Raw genomic sequence first — 22,673 nt, forward strand, 5'->3', positions numbered from 1 at the left:
CACTGTACATGAACATAATTTAAACCGTTTATTTGTACCTCCAAACTCTTAATCGACATCAATAATTAAAGTTCTACAGATTGTTCAGACAAGATTTTCAGCAAAATGTTCATATAGTGAAAATATTGTCCTTTTATTCATTCACTAGGGAAAATACTGGCAAGGATTTATAATTTAATATAATCATAATTATGTGAAACATAGCAACTTTGGTTACTTTGCATCGCTGAATCAGCATCAAACAATCACCATCATTGAAAGTTTGCATTTGACGCAAATAAAATGGATGTTTGGGAAAAACAACAATATTATATAACAATAACAATTGTTTGTTGTCTTCTCTTTTTGAATAATAATCTGATAATATATTATTATGTTCTTTTTGCCCATGAATTTATAATTGCACTGTAATTTTGCTAAAGGATTGTCTCCACTTTGGGGCTTTCAATTTTGATAAAGGCTATAGTGGGAAACATTTGTGGCCAAAACGTGGAGTGCTCAATTTGAAAAGGCAGGTTTAGCAGGTTACAAGGTAAGTTCTATCTTTACAAAGATCCAATAAAAGCGACTAGATTATAGAGTCATATGTAATGTGAAGGTGTATATTGGCAGATCCACATATGAAATGCTAAGGGATTTTAAGTCTGGAATTAGAACCAAAATGTCAATATTTCGGTAAGTGGGAACAGCTCTACCAGTAGCAACAGAAGCTAAATGTAAGGACGCGAGCACATACCAGTTGGAACTTAAGGCACGGCTTTATTGTTCATTACAACTTGAAAATGACTTTATTCCAAATATAGCTGCCCACATAGTCCGCATAGCTTCGAAGATGTTACCACAAATACGATACAACTGGTTTGCGGCATGATTGACTATCAAATCATGTGATCTCACTATATTTACTGAATCGTTTGCAAGTCTGTGTAAAGACGAATTTTAAGCTGATTAATAATTCAAACACGAAATCCCATATCCAACGGCTATATTTACTAAAAGCTTGATTTCAACTGGACTGGCGGGGTTATCTACTTTCCACCATGGTGTTATATATCGTACTAGCTTGAGTGCTATAAATCATACTGAAGTATTTCCTATTGAGAACATAAGGGCATTGATATAATACATTATCAATAACTTTTACTTATTTTTATGTGTGTTCGATTGCCTGTCTGTCTGCTATTGTGATATCAGTTTGTTTTAATTATGAGTTCATGCATATTTCTTACACTCCTGAATATAAAACTTGTATGTATGCGCATATAGCAGAATCATAAATCTTTATTATCTAGCAAGTGAGTGCCAATGCACCATACATTACTTAATACAATTCTCCTTCAATCTTTTTAGTTACACAAGCGCATACCAGAGTGATTAAGAGAGTGGCACGAGATAAATCGGCTGATGGCGACGTAGCTAGCTACACCGAACGAGTTATAAATCCATAACATGTTTTATCCTAAACGTTGAGATATAAGATGTATAAAGGTTTGTCGTATATTAATTTTAAGTAAACAGTACTCTGAAAGAGGAACGATCTGATCGTATATAATTAGACATTTTAATATAAGATGCCTATGTAATTTAGTATTTAGGAGACATTGGCTTGTTAGCGTGGGGTATATTTGAGTTCTGCTATGTCAACGAAGCACTTGAAGTTGCATAGGATGTACAAATATTTGCAAGCAATCAAAGTCTGTACCTAAAATAAATTCGGCTGATATCACGTGTTTTGTTAGACCTTTATAGGTAGTGTTTTATTTTGAATATCAATTCATTTCGTATTGAATATACATGCCTTTGCAATATCTTGACTTATCCTGCAAACATGTTGAGTACATATAACATATCCGATACGTTTATCTTGTTATTATCAAAAGCTACATGTTCCATTAAAAAACTGCACTCATTCCTCGTTTATCACCTCCATCTAAAGTCAGTTATTACCAAAATAGTTTGCATTGTTCTTCTATTTATGTTTTGTTTCCAACATTTCCAAAGTTATGCTGTTTTCAAATCGAAACTTTTACAACAATTGTATGAGTACTATAATAGCATGATATTGGCGACATATCGATATCGATCATAAACATCTATTTTGAACTGACTGCTGACTAGAAGGATATATAAATAATATTATTTAATTCATTGTAGCCCTGATATAGACTACGAACAAGCTAATGCCAAGGAACAAATCTAAACCACTTCCAACTACCGTCTCTCCAGTCGACCTTCCGGATATGTTTGCAAAGTTATTCGCTGACAAAGTACAAACCATTAGATATAAGCTTGACACCACAATTTCAACTGACCCGTCATCACCATAGAGATGGGATACATAATTTGAGCGGCAATCATTAGCAGCATTTGAACTTGTCTCTTTGGATTTCGTACGTACAATCGTGATGAAGAGTGTGAACTTGATCCAATTCCATCATCACTGTTGCTTGAGTGCATTGATCAAATATTGCCTTCACTAACTAATGCTATTAATACCTCTCTCTCATCCGGGAAATTCCCATCATTTTTCAAAACTGCCATAGTAAAGCCTATGCTGAAGAAACCAACGCTAAACCATAACGATTTAAAGAACTACCACCTAGTTTATAATATTGCATTCATATAAGAAAAGTCTTAGAAAAGGTTGTTCTATCCCAGCTTGTATCTCATCTAAATTCAAACAGTCGTTTTAGCCGTGTACAATCTGCATATCGACCTTGCCACAGTACTGAAACTACTCTTCTAAAAGAAATTAATGACATTATATATGTGTTGAATAGCGGAAGGATTACAGCCCTCATCCTCTTTGATTTGTCTACAGCATTTGACACAATAGTCCATGATATATTACTTCACCGACGCCAGCATGTACTTGGCATTCATGATGCAGCATTAATGTGGTTCAAGTCATACTTGGTCAACATGAGACAAATTGTAACTGCAAATGGAGTACAATTCATCCCAGTTGATCTATGTTATGGTATTCCACAGGGGTCTGTTCTTGGACCTTTTCTCTTATGTGCACTCAGTCATTCTCAAGTGTCATATATCATCATCAAGTGTCTCACCAATTGTACGCTGATGACACCCACATATACATATCTAATCACCCAACTGAAGTTGATGCTACCGTCCAAGGTGTAGAGCGATGCATTTCTGATCTGAAATAATGGATGACATGTAACAAGCTGCAGATGAATGATGATAAAACTGAGGCCATTATGATCACAAAACAAACACTTTTTCATTCACATCCTTTACCTCAGACAATAAATATCAGCAGCATCATCATTAAATTCACACTATCAGTACGAAACCTAGGTGTTACTCTGGACAGTACTCTCACAGTGCACCAACATGCCATAAACATATGCAAGGCTGCACACCTTGAGATGTAACGCATCAGCTCAGTTCGCAAATATCTTTTAGCTGATACCACTAAAACACTTGTTTGTTTATTAGTACTTTCAAGACTAGACTATTTTAATTCAGTTCTGTCTGGTTTATATCAATATCTGCTCCAGAAACTTAAAAAAATTAAAAACACCGCTGCTCTGTACCCTACACAACATGTTTTATCTGTGTTACGTTTCACTGTCGGACTCTAGTCCAACATACCTATGCGACCTTACCCGTATTTACATAACAGCGAGATACTTACGCTCCTCTTCTGACAATCGTATACTCATTATTCCCACTATGAAAACAAAGTGATATGGAGGGCGTTCTTTTGCATACCAGGACCCAGCAACCTGAATGAATTGCCCACTGAACTTAGACACAAAGTCACAGTGATCACATTCAAGATGGCTCTCAAAACTCACTTATTTCGACTGCAAGAACAAACGTAAAAACCTAATAATGTTTCATACTTTATATATTCTCAGCATGTTTAATGTTTTGTAATTGCATGGTGTTTGTTTTTGTAATCATCTAATTACATGTTTTTTTTAGCTTGCATATGTTGTCTAATGTTGTAAATCACTTAGAGCTTCTTAAGATTAGGCGCTATACAAATTCCTCATTATTATTATTATTATTATTATTATTATTATTATTATCATTATTATTATTAATAGTAATAGTAGTAGTAGTAGTAGTATATGATTCGAGCTAGTATGGGTCTTGTTGGAAGACCTGCAAGACAAAATTTGAGTTTATATGATTTGAATCTGACTTTCAAAATAGGTCAACCATATGAATATCATCCTAATTAAATCTATGTAAGCAAAATATAAGATATTTGTTAATGAAATGTAAGCGATGCTGATTATTAACACATTGTATTAATCTCGGTAAAAGTGATAAAAAATGAAACAAATGAAAGTTTACTGATATTCTAACGAATGTATTGGAATTGCAAAATTGATCACACTCGTTACATTGTATTTGAAATATAGTGCTACATACCAGGAAGTAATATACCTATAGCGGTGGATATGTAGCGTTTCGAATGTTTTATTTATTATATGTAGCTTGATAAGTAAGTAAAATATATATCACTTACAATTGTTTGCAGAAACGAAATATATGGCTAATATCCATAGTTATCTATACAGACTATCTGAATGCTCATATACGTTGTTGTGTAAAATACAAGATTCATGTTGATACATGGATTCGACAAAATCTTCTACATCTGTCTATTCTGATCTGGAACAGTTTTTTTCAAGAAAATGAACATGCGCGCAAGATCCTTATTAACAACTTAATTCAGGTATTCCCGCAATATAGTAACAATATTGCTCCGTTTCGAAGATATAAGAGTACCGGAAAATTGGTGATATGGATCATTAACCACCCTGAATGCATACCGGAATTGTCGAAATGGCTGGAACTAAATGATGGGACGTCGATACTGGAAAACATCAGTGCCAAGGCATTTGGTAAACTTTCGTTCCTATATAATTTCCCTACATCATAATATGTTTGAAATCATGTATTAACCCCAAATGTTCTAGCTTCTGCATTCACATTAAGTAGAACTTATTATTGGAACCCACAGCCTTTGATTTTCTCTACTGTCTCATAGTTATATATGAATTAATACCTACTCAGAAGTGTAATATTTCAGGACACAATTTTCTTTATTTATCAAATTAAAATTGTTTTTAAAATGTTTGGTTATTGTATCTATGTACATATTCAAAGAAACTAAAAACGTTCGGTCCATTATCATATATGTATCGAATTAATAGAGGGACATTCTTGTATTGAAGACAATGGTTGATTTCATTTGATAATTATACGGAACAAAACGCATCTATAAAAGAACTTTCTATTCTGCACTTATTCTAAAATAAATTTGTCTCAAAATGCTAAGTAATAGGCATTAATGAACTGAGCTAAATAACAAAAAAAAATTTCTAAGTGTTGAAAATATATTTGGCAGACATTTGTTTTATCCTTTTCTATATGCCGCCTAATCACACATATTAAAAATAATTATGAAGACGTATTTCATATCAATCAATACCTAGAGAATATACATAAGCGTTGAGAGAAGCCTGCAGATAAACACTATCAGCTTGATCGACTCTTTTAATACCAAGACAAAACGATGAAGTTAGTACTGATATTTATATTAATTATTGTCAACCAAGTGTCCAGAACGGAGATCCGTATACATCGTTTACGAAACCTAGGATCGCATGACAAATGGGTGTGTCACATTAGTGGAAAAGAACCAGGATTAATCTACACATAAACATACAAACACACGCATGTACATACATGTATCGGCTCCGTAGTAAGCTTTTAGTAGCGCCTGCATAAATCATGAACCATTGTATTTATTATCATATGAAAAGAAGGTGTTTAGAACGACTTAAATGCAACCGGTGCTGTGTATTATCATCTGTAAATATGAATTAACACAGATGTAATAACCATAATCTGCATACTTTACCAGTGAATCTACAACGAATAGGTACACACCAGTATTTGCAAGGCTCATGCTTGTCTGTTTTGGACCTTTTAATATCTAATACAAGTCACAACCTATATTCCCATGACATTTTATCCGATCAATATGCCATGTGGAACCTATAGTCTTAGTATTGATAAACCACACATGTGAACAGTCATTTGGATAGGGTCTAAGACGTATATCAGTGTCCAAAGAGCATCAAAAGGGCTAACCAGCAATTTACCACTGCTCTCCTGGTTTTTGGACACTGTTCCGATCGATAATGCTAACCCACACAAACTACATGGCAGCTGCGGATATATTACTTACAGGCTACATATTGAGTTTCTCCACAACAACATGCAATGTATACTGACAAAGAAAAATAGAACATATCATTTTTTAAAATGAACAATTCCTGCAGTGGTTAATATATCCATAGCAAACACCAGACTGATCTCAAAATATCATGAAGGGTATATGGAGGTCTCTAACAATGATTTTTTTTTACCAAACAAATTTTCTAACAAAAATCTAATGAATAAACTTAGACCACTTTATGTATTGAATACAGCATATCGATTTATCGAATAGGCTCAAAAGATGGTATATGTATTGTCAGTGACATAATAAATCACATTGATAAATTGATTAACGTGGGCCTGACCTTAGAAATGAGAAGACCTAAAATAGCGCGATCGTTTGAAGAATCAAGCAGAAAAACGTATCTAAAAGTAGAATCGCGAACATGGATATATCACATACAGCGTAACAAAGTGACAATTTCCATGCAACTTGTTGTAGCTAAAGATATGAGCATATACAAGAGCAAATAAATTAGGTAAATGTTTATGGGCATTAATATAGGAAAGACATTCGAACTCACACATCTTTGGCGGATGTACGAAATAAATCATAAGGATACATCATTGTGAGCATCAAACACAATTTTCAGATCATATTAGTAAAAGCAACGAAGCGACATTTATTAAGTAAATTTACCAGGGATCCGAGAAATTGTTTCATTACTGATTCATATGCACAGTGTGGCCCATCTCGCTGTACTGCTGTACTTTATCGTGATTGGTTATTCGAGGTCATTTGGACTGACAGCGCACTGGATATTGCTTTATTTGACTTTAGCAATGATTTTGATGTTGCCAATATAAACAGTTAATTTATCTGTGAAAGATTAATTCAAAATTTTGAGTTACCATAAAGTGGAGTAATGGATTCTTTGAACTACTCTATCCTTCCAATCCTTGAAACCATCTGTATCTGGTAAATAGACGGGTATAGAAAATCGGCGACGAATCATTGAAGACATGGACAAATTTGAATTGCAGCAGTATTTCCACCAATTAAACAAATGCTTTCGTACATATATAAATATATATGGCATTGTGACGTAATAGTTTATAAGCTGTCTGCCTTGTCAAATACAAACTAAGGCAGAAAATATCATTACAAATACTGTAAAATACACTTGCTGATGTTTCGTAATGGTTCAGCTTCAAAGCCATGTCTTTAAGATGGTGTCAGAGTCAAGTACAATTGTCAACGTTGCTGTCCCTGCAGATCTGTTCGGGAATCCTATCATGCCCGCAAAATGAAACCGACATCATATTAGCCTGTGGTTGGACAGACAAATTTAAAGCTAAATGAAACATAAATAAAAAATATGTTAACTGGGATTGAAGCGATAGCAGTTTCTGATCCTGGTGTAATATAAAAATCAAATCGAGACAATGACGTATTTATTTATCAGGTGCACCTTTCCCATTATACAAGTATACTTAACGTTACTGAGCTAAAGCAGATTGCACAACAGCAGAAAATATACTTACCAAATTGTATTTAAAAGGCTTACACACTTGAATTATTAAAACCTTTTATTACATTGAATCCATGACCGGCTGTTATTACAACTTGTGACATCCCGATAGATTTGGTGTTCTTAAGAACTTTCCTTGCAGACGCTGCATGCAAGTATTCATGACCCAGCTACCGCTCGCCAGCCACAATGTATTACTATATAAAAAAAAGGTAAACAAAAATGCCAGAACCTAGTAAAAGCATTCGCAAATTTACTTAAGTGCACTGAACTACGTTCATAATATCATCTAAGCGGATTTCGAAGGTCGAAATGTTTCAGTATATAGCTGTACTCGTATATTGATCAAACAGTACAATTCCCTGAATATTCATGTTGGTTCTGTATTTGATGTTGGATATTTGCCGAATGCTGGAGCAAACGAATTAATAAATGTGGGATTGCCCCCTAAAATGTACTCCATTGTTGATGGCGGTTCTGTTAACATTAAAAGGGCCAAAGGTGTCCTTCTAATAATTACCCAGAACGATCTCATACACGAACTGTTACGGAGAATGTTTCCGAAACCTAAGTTAGCTCGTATAATACGATCACAAAAACATCGCATGGGTACTTACTGGGGCACCAAGGTACTGTTTCCAAAGTCTGCTTACAAGCGATGTATAATCGGCTATGCAATCGTCAGTTAAGTGTTTGGCCATATTGTGTTGTAAATCAATCTACGATATATACTGGTTAGCGCATTAATTCAAATCCTAGTGGCAGTGATGTGTACTATGAAACGTCTTTCTCAAATGCCCGGCTGAGAGGTTTTCGTTAACCTGTTCACGATCACAATTTGTAATATCTTGGTTGTCTTCGAGTATCACTCCGCTAAGAGATAGTAAACATGATCAAGACGTCTACTACTTAACTCTCCAGGTGAAAACAGATACCAAACAAGCTTGTTTCAGAGTGGTTACAATGGTATAGGATTTAAATCGTTTTCTAAGTAACGTTGACTATTGTCGAGCCAATTAAACTGGTTTTATTCCGATTGTACGTGTGATATTTTTTCAATGCTGCTAAGGCTAAGGTTAGTCTCGTTACGCATTCCTGAAGCCCCTACTGCCTCATTACCAATTCCAACTATTATGGATGTAATAAATAGGGTACGTATAAATCGTCCCACAGTTGCTGGTTACGATGTATGTGTCATTACTTGGAACGTACCTGTTATAATACCCAAAGATTGCTTAACATATACAGTTAAATCCAATTCAAGTACCTTATTTAGGTCCTATTTAGATGTCAAGCGGATAAAATGGACTGATAACGAAGGAGACGTATGTTTCATTCATAAGCTGGAATGATATTGAATCAATGTACGTGAATTTCACTAAGATACCACCGGATATGAGTAAAATGTAATGTGCTGATGTGTCGCAGAGCACCACTAACCATTCAGATCATGCGTACGGATAGATCGTAATAACGATACACTGATGCATAATCGTATTAAGGTTAACACCTAACATCTATAGTTTGTATCACACGTATGTTTGCCTTTCATGTTTTTATTTTTATTTTAGATCATCAAACATCCATTATCAGCATAAATGCAGCCATGCCAATGAGAAGAAAAAAGGAAAGAAAATTTCTGGACGCTTGGGCGGTATGATGTGATCATATCATGTATAAATTATTTGAAGACATTGTTTGCTGCCAGATGTATATTTGTTATTCTTGCTAAGATTTCATTTTTCCCCAAAGCGCCAATATATGGAAAACAAAATGTAGAGTACATATACCTGCTTCACGAAAGTTTGCTGAAGTGCAGTCTGATTAAAATCAGATCTACACATATATCTACATATGTTTTATCACATGATATATGCAGACGGATAATATGTAATAACAAACGCATGCATCAATTTGTAACTGTCTCACATATTTGTATCGTGACACGTACTGTGTTTTGACTTTACATTTGTTTTTTTTTTTTTTTTTTTTTTTTTTTCTTTGTTATTTCGCTGCCTGTTTGTTCCAAATATGTACTATGAAAATAAAAATATCAAACTATCAAGGAACTATGTAGAGATGAAAGGTATATTAAGTAACACAGTTTTCCTATTTTGCCATCTTATTGCAATGAATACCCTGTTAATTGTTTAGACTCAAATAAACAGTAACAAAAGAATAAGACAAAACAACAAGCTTTGAAAAATTAAACAAATAATTTATTTCCCAGAAAAAACAACGTAAAAATGAAAAATTAAGAACTTACAGTGTTAAGAATCAAATAAAAAAAAATAAATTCAAGAATAATCCACGAATTTAAGTGTAGAAGTCCCAGTAATAAAATGTTCAAATAAATTCAAGTTCGATTCCCGACGAAAGGTCCTTAATGGAAGGCGATGACGTATACTGTAGTCCATATAGTGTTGATGGTTACGTCCTTTGTGAACCACATAAAATAATATTCCGTTGTTTGAATTCCGAATAAAATTTAAAGAACTGTATTTTTTTCAAGAATTCTGTTTGAGCACTCAAATATTTCCAGGAAAAATTATTAATCTTTCAGCATACAAATAATTTAAATAAAATTAAAATATAACCCCAAACTGTCACACAAAAAGGAACAGTTTTTCGTCCCAGTGTTTAGAAGCCCGACTGCCTAGTTTATCTATAAACAAGGTTATACAGTAACTTGAGATGCAGAACAGATTCCTAGAGGAGGGCCGACTTTCCAGAATTTTCGAGAACAGCGTAGAAATATTTACGTCTAAAAACACATAGTCTCTGTTTGACCTTGATAAAAACCAATCATTTTACTCTGAAAATACGATAAAAATGGTAAATGTTTATTCGACTCACTGATTTCCGAATAAAGGTTTGGAACTCGGTTAGCATACGATACAAAGTTCGTTGTTTACAAATGACAGTTAAGTCCAACTAATTATTGGAAAATGTCAGATTCCTAGTAAGCAAAATTAAATTACTTTGAAATATATTGAAATTAAAATATTTTTTTAAACAATTGCACACAATTAAATTAAATCAAATATGCCATAAATCGAATATGCATAACAAGCCCACAAGCTAATTGTGGGTTGTGGCATTCAAGGATTATTTATTTTCTTTTGTGGCAAAAACATGTCGTCGACACACAATCACTTAAACATAGATGACTATGTGCCAAACATGGTAATACAAACTTTCTAATCAACCCTGCTCACCTATTTATTAATTAATTATATCGCAAAAATAATCTTTGAAAACAAAATAGTGTTGCGTATGAGATGCATTTTCTCTTTCTTCCTTACTTCTTATGGAAAAGATGATTGAGATTGAACCATTTTGTTTTTTCAGAAGTACGAAAATGATGCTCTGCTCGAAAAGATCAAGCAGCTTAAAGACGAAATCGCTAAGCTGAAGGCAGATTTAGAGAGAGATATCGGATAAATTAAACTTATGGGAAAATGGAACGACGAGAAAGACGAAATACTACGGAATATAGTGAAGAAAATATAGACGAATACAACGAAAACTAAATAATTTGCAGATATTCTTGACAGAATGAACTAATAATCAGTAATAATTGTCGGATAATCCTCATATTTTAAGATCGTACATTAATTGAGGACGACTGTGCCTCTTCCTGTTATAAGTACACATTGATAATATTGCGTTTAACATAACATATTTTAAATGCATTCATAAAAGTTATAAAGCAACAAAGCTTAAGATCATTAATACGTGGATGATCGTGCAATATTTGTTTGATATTTGTGATGTTGTAACTGTATTCGACAGCTTGAAGTTATCGTGTATAACAATTAAGTAATTGAGGTTTGGATCTCAGTTATTGCCAATGATACTAGTGGTAAAAGCTCCAGCACCTAGGAATGTTATCTTTACTTGGCTTGAATGCTCTAAGATTCAAAATTAGGATCATGATATGCCTCAAAGTTAATTCCTGCGCATACCTTCAATTTAATTTCGTCACCAAGGATATTAACAAACATGATTCAATTGAAATAATTAAGCTATACTTTAAAATAATCATTGCAGTGTACGATAGGTCGTTCGGTTATACAGCGTCATTAGAATATGAACGGGTTCCTTGTCTTCTCAATGTTTCTTGGGTAATCCAATGTTGTTAAGCTTGATTAAATTGTGGTAACTTTAATGCTGTTATCTTTGCTTGTTTGCAGTGTAGTATGGTGGAAGTCATGGTTTGATTTATTGATTTGATTATGGAACTAACAATAAATTAAGCACAGGACGTGTAGTAGTATACATCTAGTATGTGTATTTGTGTGAGTGTGTGTGTGTGTGTTCGTGTATGTGCGGTATTAACACATATGAACCAAAAGGGACCAAGGAAACATTTCCACAAAAACTAACAGACAATCAAAACATACGATGCATAACCGCTAACACATTACGACGCATTTAACTTTGTTTTGGAAGTCTTGTACAATATGATACCTCTGTATCATAAAGGCTTTCAGTATAAATCAATTATAGATTTTAGTAGTGTCGATCAATGTTGTGATTTCAACATGTACATTAATTACTTTCCCTTCACTTTGCTGTTTGTTTCAGTTTCTCATTCTTTTTCTCCTTCCCGCTGGAATTACTTGTCACGCACGTTTGATAGCTCAATCAATCGTACATGACCATAGTTATAAGGAATATGACCGATGTATCCAATTAAGAAATGACATAGCACAAGGTGCATATAAAATGTTCAACCACTGAATAACTTTAACTTCCGTAATATTCTCTCAGTCTTGTCATTGATCTCATATGGGTGTTTTACATCCGTTTCTATGTACAGTCAACTTCTGCCTCGTGGAACAACATATCCTGAAATTAATCTCACTATGAAAATTCCAAGATATGTATGAACAGGTTCAATTAAATGTGAAGTAGTCAACATTTTTGACATTCTGCATTTTGAAATATCATATCGGAGAGAAAAGCAAATTATAAACTTTTTCGAAATAATGTGTCGTATTGCAAGGGTCTTTTTAAGAGGGTGGTGGTGGTTAGGTCAACATTTTATTAGGTCGGATATCGTAAAATGGAAAAGAGACACTTAATATAAAGTACAAAGTGGTCTCCTATTCCATTAAAACTTTAGCTCAAAAACTATTTAAATATGTGGCTTATATATATATATATATATATATATATATATATATATATATATATATATATATATATATATATATATATATATGTTCTTCTTTTGACATTACTATATCAGTTCGAGAAACATATGATAAGGAAAGAAAACACTAACTGCAGACTAGACCTAAACCTTCTCTGCACTGAAAACGTGTAGCGTTATTTGTATATCATCGCATCTTGCCTCTGTAATTATTACAGTATAACGATGGCCAGTGCCAAGAAAATTGTATTAGCTTTATTTAGCATTAAATCAATACATATCGACTAATAAAGTTCCTACGTAATTGTTGCTACCACGATTGTGATGCATTACGAGTCCCATAAAATGGACAGTTACGGAAATATTTATATTATTAGCAATACATTTACATTAGTTCAACATAACCTTAACACAATTTCGGACATAATAAATAATTTTCTACTAATTACTACTAATGCTACTATTACTACAAAGGTTACCGCTACTAATGATACTACTGCTACTACTACTACTGCTGCTACTACTACTACTACTACTACTAATAATAATAATAATAATAATAATAATAAGAAGAAGAAGAAGAAGGATGATTTTTTTGTGGGATGATGTACAAGCAACAGCACAACAGCGTCGAGAAACAACTCATTATTTAATACGATGCTTAAAATGTTAGTATTAAACTAATGTGAACCAGATCTAACATAATGGGTCCATGTGGTACAACGTCTGGCCTAAATAATGACCCAAGCTATATTAACCAGTCGGCAAAATGAGACCCCGTTTACTCCGTAACATTCTAATTGTCAGTTTATCTGCCTAAAGAATTATTCAGTGAAGATGGCTTCAAGATTATATATCAATCTAAAATATATTTTTTTCATTGTAACACAGATACCAGGAACGATAATATGTTTGTTAATTGTCTAGAAGCAAGTCAAATTTCACTACCGAGATAATGAAAATCCTGCTTAAGCCTGGAATGAGATCGTTTTTAAAAACGCAAGTACCGCACATGAGTGTTCCTTTAACCAACTACTGATCAGAATGACATCATAATTTCACACTTATACGGCTCTTCCTGTTTCACATTTGTTTGATCCATCATTACTTTACGACAAGCAAGTATGAGACAAAACCAAAATGTGTATGCACAGAATTATCTCTTCTCAAATCTTTACGCGCGTGTACAAAATCTATTTGAAGTCTGTAATGCTTATAAGTGGTAAAAGATATCTTTTCTGATGTCACAGTTCAAATTTTCGTGTAATGTGTCATGGAAGTGACCAGTTTTAAGTAACTTATGTCATGTTAAAAAATTAGATATATTGGTAAACAGTTATTATTTTAATGTACATAGTGCTCATTGACGTGTTGGGCTAATACTCGTTTTTTTGTGATTTCAGTCAAAGACATTGTGGATTATATCATTATGGTTCATCAGGATATTCAAGAGTATTGGCCCACCAAGATATTCACACTGTTAGAATATTTTCTGAGCATGCTACAATTTTAGACCTGTGATATGATATTTAGGATTATTTAGTGTTTCCCTCAAAATAACGAGTCTCTTAAATTTTCACCCTGTAACAGAGAAATCAATACTTGTTGATTTTAATAAACGTAACGATTTTGCTTCTTTATGATACATACTTTAATGCCTAATTTCAATAGGAGAGTATGATGTGAAAGAAAGGATATGTAACAGACACACACACTCTCGTAGAAACATAGCATGCTCTAACATTTTACAAATACAATAACAATAACTGGGTCAAGAGAGATCAGGTTGATGATTTTGTAGATGACACAGCTATACCAAAAAGATGCACCAACATACAAAACATATAAAACAAATTATTGACAAGTGATGAGGGTTTAATGTCATTAAAGATGTATGGGATTAACTGTAGAACATTTGAAACGACAACGCCTGGTTAATGTTAACAATCGTTGGAGACTTTCCATAATTCCCAATATCTTGAATTTTTCTGTCTGGCTCAGTGTTAGTGCACTGACAAAATAAACGCATTCCAACATTAAGGGAAGCATGAACAAGTCAATCGATTCAATGACGAGTTCAATAATTGCCATATAAAAGCCACTCCCAAAGGTCGTGCAGTATCCATCCGAGAAAAAAAAAACGTTAATATTTAACCATACAAATGCAGTAACCTATACTACTTTAACAAAAGAGACCTCAATATTTCCTAGCAGGTTCATCATAACACAATTTCTGGATTTCCTTCCCACAACAAAACTACTGTCGCATACAGATAATATGAAAATACTCAACACAAACTGTTAAAATGTCAGTGTATGATGACAAGATACTGTGGTTAAGGCTCAGTCCTTGGGAAGTATGAAAGAGTAGCGAACACGTATTATGTTTGATTTTCTGTTTATTTTGACAACAATTTTACCACATTACTGGCTCTAGCACGCCGACGAAAAGATTGGATGGAGGCATCCGACATGAAATGACGTACGTGGGAATCAAACCCTTAACCTTTGAAATATGCGAACGATATTCTACTTACTGAGCTACATTAGCTCCGAATTCGCACTCAGTTTGACGGATCAAAGAGCTTAGTATAGTTAAGGTAATAGCTGAATAATATTATTTTTCTGTTTCAGTTTCTTTCATCGGTATAGATAACGCATGGACTGTAAACATAATTTGTCAAAACCTAGCTATAACTCTCGAGATAAAGGATTTATCGAATGACCTATTTTGTAGCTGATAGTTTGTCAGCTTTTCTTGACAATATTTGCTGAATCGATCCCATCAGTGCAAACACAGTGTGTGATTGTGTGTGTGTTTGTGTGTGTGTGTGTGTGTGTGTTTGTGTGTGTGTACAACAGCTCTTACCGAAAAGGAACATACATTTATCTAAAAGTTAAATAATCTTTAACATTTGTTAGGTGTTAAATTTATCTCAATCAGGGTAGATAATTCATTCCTTTATAGGGCGAAGAAACATCCGATCCACTGACACTGGCTACATTAGTTATTGTCCCATTTAACTATTGATAACACTGAATCGGAACTCCAACTGCGACAAGTGTACATGCATCCAGTATATTGTTTTGCACCAGACCGTGAGTTTGTATTATCTATACATTTTAAAGAAACAAAGGTAAGATCATTTCATACTATATTTATTCGACTTCAGATATGTACATATATATGTGTTTAGTTAGTTTCGTGTACATGAGCGAAGCTTACAACCTAAACTGACACACCCACTTGTTAGGTGTATGTTGTGGTGAGTACAGGTAATGTGCAACATACAGAAAGTAAAACAAGTTAGGCAATGCGTCCTTATCGTCAAAATACATTAGACTGTGTCCTTATCGTCTATATACATTTTGCTTCATTTATCAGCCAATGATTATACTGATTGATCTCTCAACTTTCTAAGGAAACGTTTCCTATCTGCACACCCATCCCCATCCCCACCCCCACCCCCACCCCAATGTATGAGAACAAGCGATCATACTTTTATAAGGGAACAAACTGTGCAATTCTTATCTGCTGAACTACATGGGTTGTCTCGTTTCATAAATCATATACCCCGCCGCTCTTCTATATATAGTGAAGTCCATTGGCTATGAAATGGACATAGAAGGAAAGGCATCAAATAGCTTGAGTGACAAATTTAGTAGGAAATTATAAATACAACTTCATTAGATACATCTTGCACTTGAAATAATGTTGTTCTGTAAAATGCACGAAATGTATTTAAACGCGTTTCAGCTAATACATGTTCTTCCAATACACGCATATAACAAATGTGCACAATATATGTAAACGATTAAGTATTATCAATGTAATTTATTAGTATTATGTATCATATTGTACCTAAACAAACCAGAATAGTTAAATGTGCATGGATGGAGTAGATTGATCAGTCGAAGCTATTACAGAGGTGGAGATGTGATTTTGTTACTTGAAGCAAGATAGATCACACGTTAAACCTTTTATTCTCTTTTGCACTATATTTCGACAATATCTGTACTCGTGCGTTTTTTCTTTCAAAAATAAATGATTCTAAAAAAGAAATATACAGTATACAAGGAAAGTTCAATACATCATATACCAAACAATTTATAAGAAAATTAGTATTAGAAGTAATACTATAATTAGTGCGTGTCGGTGTGTGATTTTGATTTTAAACGAAGTTTTAACAATGTTTTAGTCATATCCATACGATGTCTGCGATGTGGCAGTTTATAGTGATGTCTATCAATGGGTCATCATGCCGCAGACATGTAGCATGATGTCCTACCCAGTCTCATTATCCTGACACCATGCCGACCAATCCAAACAATAACCTCTTAATGCTGAGCATCAAGCGAGGCAGCAGCTAGTACCATTTTTTTAAAATTCTTTGGTATGACTCGGCCGGGGATCAAACCCAAGATCTCCCTCAAGTATAATTATTATTAGTAGTAGTAATTATGGTAGCAGTAGTAGTAGTCGTAATGGTTGTACTATTACGGCAGTAGTACCAATAAATCGTTATATTGTATTCCTCCTGTGATTGGTAGATTTTTGCCCATGATGCTTTGCTTTGGAGGCAAAGCAGTGCGAGATGAGATGACATATTAATCAGTGCTTTCAGATTTGCATATGCACACAGTTATAAATACATCTTTATGTTCATAATATATTTACAGGAGTGAGGACATAACATGTATTACCGATGTGTATTGCAAATTCGTACAAATAGGTATTTCAGGGCTCAGTCCAAACTATAAATATAACAATAATAGTGGATAATATTAAGACCATTATGTGTTATATATATATATATATATATATATATATATATATATATATATATATATATATATATATATATATATATATGTATCTATATATATATATATATGTATCTATATATATATATATATATATATATATATATATATATATATATATATATATATATATATATATAAACATTTGGATAAAGTAAGTTCTCATATTTATTAATATATAAAGAGAGAGAGAAAGATTGATATATGTACCATTTATGATGGAAGGAAGATAAGGTAATCATAACAATACTTACGTACGTATCTGTATTATGTATACGCAGGTTGCAAGTACCTCATCCAGTCTAGTATGTATTGGAGACTTCCCGTCAGACATCATGAAGCAGTAGATGACCTAATGTATAGTTATTTATCATAATAACAGAATACGGCTTGACATCGCAATAATAGTAGATGAGACGGATCATTCAAAATAGTTTTTAAATAAGTTATAATTGTTGGCTGGATCATGGATAAATTTGAAATATTGAGGAACATAGCTCTTCCATCAGGGAAAAGAACATCGTCTGATACATTTCATGAAAGAAAGATGCGAAGAAAATGTATTAGTGATGAAAATGCCTGTACAATGGAAGCAAACGATGGAAAAAATAACATTGGTTTTGAATGCAGGGATTATTCCTCGCGTCATCTAGAAGCAGAGTGTCAGTCAGATGAAACATTATCATTGCATGACGAAGAAAACCTACGCAAATTCTACGAATATTCGTCTACTATTTGGTCACTCGACACGACTAAAGTGAACACGTTTCTGATTAATCTTGATGAAAAGTACCGAACATTTATTGATGACGTCAAAACGAGGGAGGTCGTCTCTGCCACAGAGGGTCTGATTGCAACGATACTCAATAAGGTCGGAGAAATAGATCCACGTTTCCAATCCAAGTGTATTAAAAGTGGTAGCTTTTACGATGGTGTAAAAATAGGCCAAGCAGACGAATTTGATTATGTGGCTAGAATTGAATCTCTTTCTAAGCGAAATGTTGTAGAGGCAAGGGAAAGCAAGAGAAAGAAAGGTTTTGTTTATGTTGTGGTTCAAGATAAAGATACGCTGAAGACCTTCCGTGAATTTATCGTTACACCTGACAATGACGAATGCCTTCGAAAAGACGACAAAGTCCTTGATGTCCATGCATTTCAGAGCTATTTCTGTGAATTGGTCAGCGCTGCGCTGAATCAGATCCATATCCCAGATAACTTTATTCACTCTGATAATGTCAGATGTAAGGGAGATCCGTCAAACACATGGCAATTATTCGAACATGGACCTTGCGCTACTTTACGTGTCGCTTACGTCTGCAAAAGTTCATCCGAGGTGGTTGACCTTGATATAGATATTGCCCCGAGTATTGCCTATCCTGACGAAAACTTCAGACCCCCAGTTTTGCAGATAATGAAAGATCGAATCGATGACAACATATTTATTAACCTACTTCAGTCTATTAGCGAGACGGAAGACATTATGCTTGTTCCATTTAAATTTGACTATATTCAGTATAACAGAAAGGCATGGGACTACTTATATAGCGATACCTGGAGGGTGTCTTTCTCTTCCTTGGAGAAAGCAGTTTTTGGAATGTATGATACATGCAGCACAGAAAAAAGGCTTTTCAGGAGTCTGAAGGTCCTAAAGGAAATATACCTCCAAAATTCACCAGACACAGAGTTAAAGTCGGGATCAATGGGCTTGAAGTTAAAAGAACCTCCAAGTGCTTTTGTAACCTGCTGTTCTGTAGAGGAAGTCGGTAATTCTGACTCTGATGAAGAAGACAATACAGATAAATGTTTAACATGGGACCCAGATAGCAATGGTAGTGGTGCCAGCAATGACGACAAGGACGATAAATGGCTGACTTCATTTGTAAGAACGGCGCATGCAGATAACTTGCCAAAGGTGCCAAGTGGCGGTTCGAAGAGAGGGTTCGACTCATCAGAGGAAGCTGTCGACGAAGTAATGTCAGCCAGGGAATCGTTATCAAAGTCATCAATACTGTCTGTAAAAATCAGTGACGATTTGCCCTCAACATTAAAGTCACCAGTATTAGAGTGCAAAGGACAGAAGGCTACTGGCACTATTTCGTGGAAGGAAGTCGCACCTAACACCATCACCCTAAATAGGAAACCAGTAAATATAGAAGATGGTCATCTAACAAATGATTCAGACTCTCACATAGAAGTTATATATCAAAGGCAACCCGACTTTGATGTGAAGTACCCACCTAATGAGCAATACTGTAATCAGGAAGACATGATTTATTTAAGACAACGAGTGGTGAACGCGGTCGAAGCAAAGAAAATACTAGAGCAGCCATCGGTTCGCTTAAGCAAAAGCACAGAACATGACAGTAGTTTTGAAAAGATTCTGAATTACCGTAATTCGAAACCACTTATTAAAACCTACATCATCAAGATGCTGTTCTTTGCCATGAAGGCGGCTTACCCGGATGACAAGGAGTGGAAAGAAGATAAGTTGTCTACCCTTGTTTTACTGGCCATGCAAATGCTGTATTATGCATTTTGTTCAAAAGAGAAGGGATTTCTAAATTTCTGGTTCCAAGACTTTATTGAAAACCGTACACGTGATTCAACTAGGCTTGAAATTCTTAATACTCTTGAAGAAGTGTTGAATGTATTTAGAAATGTTTGAGGTTGGGTCATTTGCAGAAATAATAAAGGAAAGCCTTACATAACTCTGATAACAAAATATAACAAAAAGATAACTACTCCCAAATATTTGTAGTAGGATAAATATCAGCGATGCAAACCTTGAATATTAGCTAACATCTAAGTATATGCACATTTCAGTCAAGAAAGAAAATGATGAAGGTTGACATAATCTAAAGAATTGTTTCAAAGATGCATTAAAGAAAGCAATGGCGGATAATAGTGTGAGTTAAATTAATATAATTTACCATGCTGTCCTACATAAGTTGACAAGAGGGTATAAATATGTGCTTAGTGTTAATTTTGTATTGTTTCGATGATTTTATAAACCAGAATATATTTATATGCCTCGGAGAATGGTTAGCGCAGTGATCTTGAGCCTACAAATTTACTATAAATCTTATATGTTTGTAATGGAATAGAACTCTTCGACTGGTATCAAAAAGTATCATGCCAAGGTAACTCAGCCTGGAAAAGCACTATTAATTGCTACAGATTCCATTGTTATTTTAAAGAGATGTCAAAACCAATAAAATGTCTAGGGTGGCCCTATCAAATTTTGAGAATGAGGTTTTAATTAAAAAAAGACGTAACTTATTTATTTAATTCACCTAAAAACGTGTCAAAATTCACATTTAGATCTTGCAAGCCAGGAACTATTTAAAGAAACGTACAAGCAAAAATGCAGTTGGCTTTCTGAACGTTGGCTTTAACCATTTCTCAGAAATAAAATAGATCCGTACATTGTTTCTTCGGTATCATTTAAAACCCACAAAAATGTTTCCTTACTTTGGTCATTTGTTTTCACTATAATTTCATAACCTTTTACTTGAATCAAGTTTTTAATTATCTTATTTTGTGTTATGTGTTCTTTCGTTCGATGTTGCATATTATTTTAATTATTTCCTTATCTATTTTTATCAAAACGTACGCTTTGAATTATTGTAATGATGTTTACCATCATTTCAAATTTATCTGCTTCAGATGTTGAATCGTCTAACAGCCTATCAAAATCTGAGAATGCAATGGTTACCACAATTTATAAATATTTACCCGGCACAAAATAATCGAACGGATATTAATTAATCCACTTGTTTATTAAGCTCAGATCCCCTACACGACCCACCAAACTGTAGTTTATTTATATTCCATCGCTGACAATATTCATACTATACCACGCCCAACTCATGATTATTTCCTTAATCGATGTATGTACGTTATGACGGTTATACCTATGTTGACTATTTAAGACAGTATATTTAAGACAGTATATGTAAGACAGTATATGTAAGACAGTATATGTAAAACTCTTACCTTGGGCGTGATGTTTCTCGTTATTGGTACCAGACCTCAATATGCGTGATGGAATATCGGTTATGCAAAACGAATAACTAGCTACTCATGCAAACATGAAGATGTATATTCAACGCGGACAAATAATAATAAATATAATACTTGTAGTAATACTATTAACAATACAAGTTTGAAAGGTTAATCAACTTCATTAACATATTTACATCTCATTTCTCCCTCTCTCTCTTTCTATCTCTGTCTCTCTTTATATATATATATATATATATATATATATATATATATATATATATATAATTTGTATTATTCATTAGTTTCACGGTCTTTTAATTTAGATACTTAATAGTTATACACTTGTATTTCTTAAAATCTTACTTTTTTATATAAAATAATGATTATTTATCCCAATACAGTTTACACACGAAATATGTCTTTATTAATGTAATAGTCATGCAGGCTCTAAAGTCCTTGCTAGAACGGTGTAGCTTTATTACTGCTGATGGTCGATGTTTTTGATTAGTTCACGTTCTCTGAAACTGATGCTTGTACAATCATTTTAGTTCATTGTCATATATCACATAAGGAAAACAACGATACTACAATCCCTTTCTTATTTTAAAAAGTAAACGGGACAATGAAGTATTTCGAAGCTTTCCATAATACTAGGCGTGAACCAGTGACTGCGGTTTAAAAGCAAAATTAAATAAAAGATTAACAACTAACGAAACTTTAGCCAAAACCTTATAATACTTGTTATCTGATTTATCGTACAAGTAATAACAATATGAAACAAAACTGGCTGATCTAATTGCAGGATTAAAACTGGTCAATGTGTCTGGCTTGTGTGCTCTGTGGTATATCCTCTTCACACTCACACACTCGCACTGAGAACCTGAAGATAAAAAAACAATAAAATTAATAAATATATAAATAAATAACTATATAAATCTGCC

The 22,673-nt window shown here is 33.8% G+C and overlaps 1 protein-coding gene and 2 long non-coding RNA genes across 3 annotated transcripts; all 3 read left to right on the forward strand.

The window, feature by feature from the left end:
• Positions 1-485: 485 nt before the first annotated feature.
• Positions 486-4,026, forward strand: LOC149788653 (uncharacterized). Its single transcript, XR_016424415.1, has 3 exons — positions 486-532; positions 1,351-1,488; positions 2,155-4,026. It is a non-coding gene; the product is annotated as an uncharacterized LOC149788653 (long non-coding RNA).
• Positions 4,027-4,220: 194 nt separating this feature from the next.
• On the forward strand, positions 4,221-12,517 carry LOC149788654 (uncharacterized). The gene is made up of 3 exons (XR_016424416.1): positions 4,221-4,886; positions 9,314-9,396; positions 11,094-12,517. It is a non-coding gene; the product is annotated as an uncharacterized LOC149788654 (long non-coding RNA).
• A 3,262-nt stretch (positions 12,518-15,779) lies between these two features.
• LOC149788655 (uncharacterized) lies at positions 15,780-21,904 on the forward strand. Its single transcript, XM_089974742.1, has 2 exons — positions 15,780-16,040; positions 18,009-21,904. Exon 2 carries the CDS (start codon positions 18,194-18,196, stop codon positions 20,390-20,392), a length of 2,199 nt encoding a protein of 732 aa, XP_089830868.1. The 5' UTR covers positions 15,780-16,040; positions 18,009-18,193; the 3' UTR covers positions 20,393-21,904.
• The last annotated feature ends 769 nt before the right edge of the window (positions 21,905-22,673 follow it).

Source organism: Sinohyriopsis cumingii, chromosome 11, assembly GCF_028554795.1.
Source record: "Sinohyriopsis cumingii isolate HCF-2022 chromosome 11, ASM2855479v2, whole genome shotgun sequence".
Taxonomy (NCBI): domain Eukaryota; kingdom Metazoa; phylum Mollusca; class Bivalvia; order Unionida; family Unionidae; genus Sinohyriopsis; species Sinohyriopsis cumingii.

What these genes read in the sequence shown, in the direction of transcription:
- LOC149788655 (XM_089974742.1), top strand. Translation starts at nt 18,194, where the DNA reads ATGGATAAATTTGAAATATTGAGGAACATAGCTCTTCCATCAGGGAAA.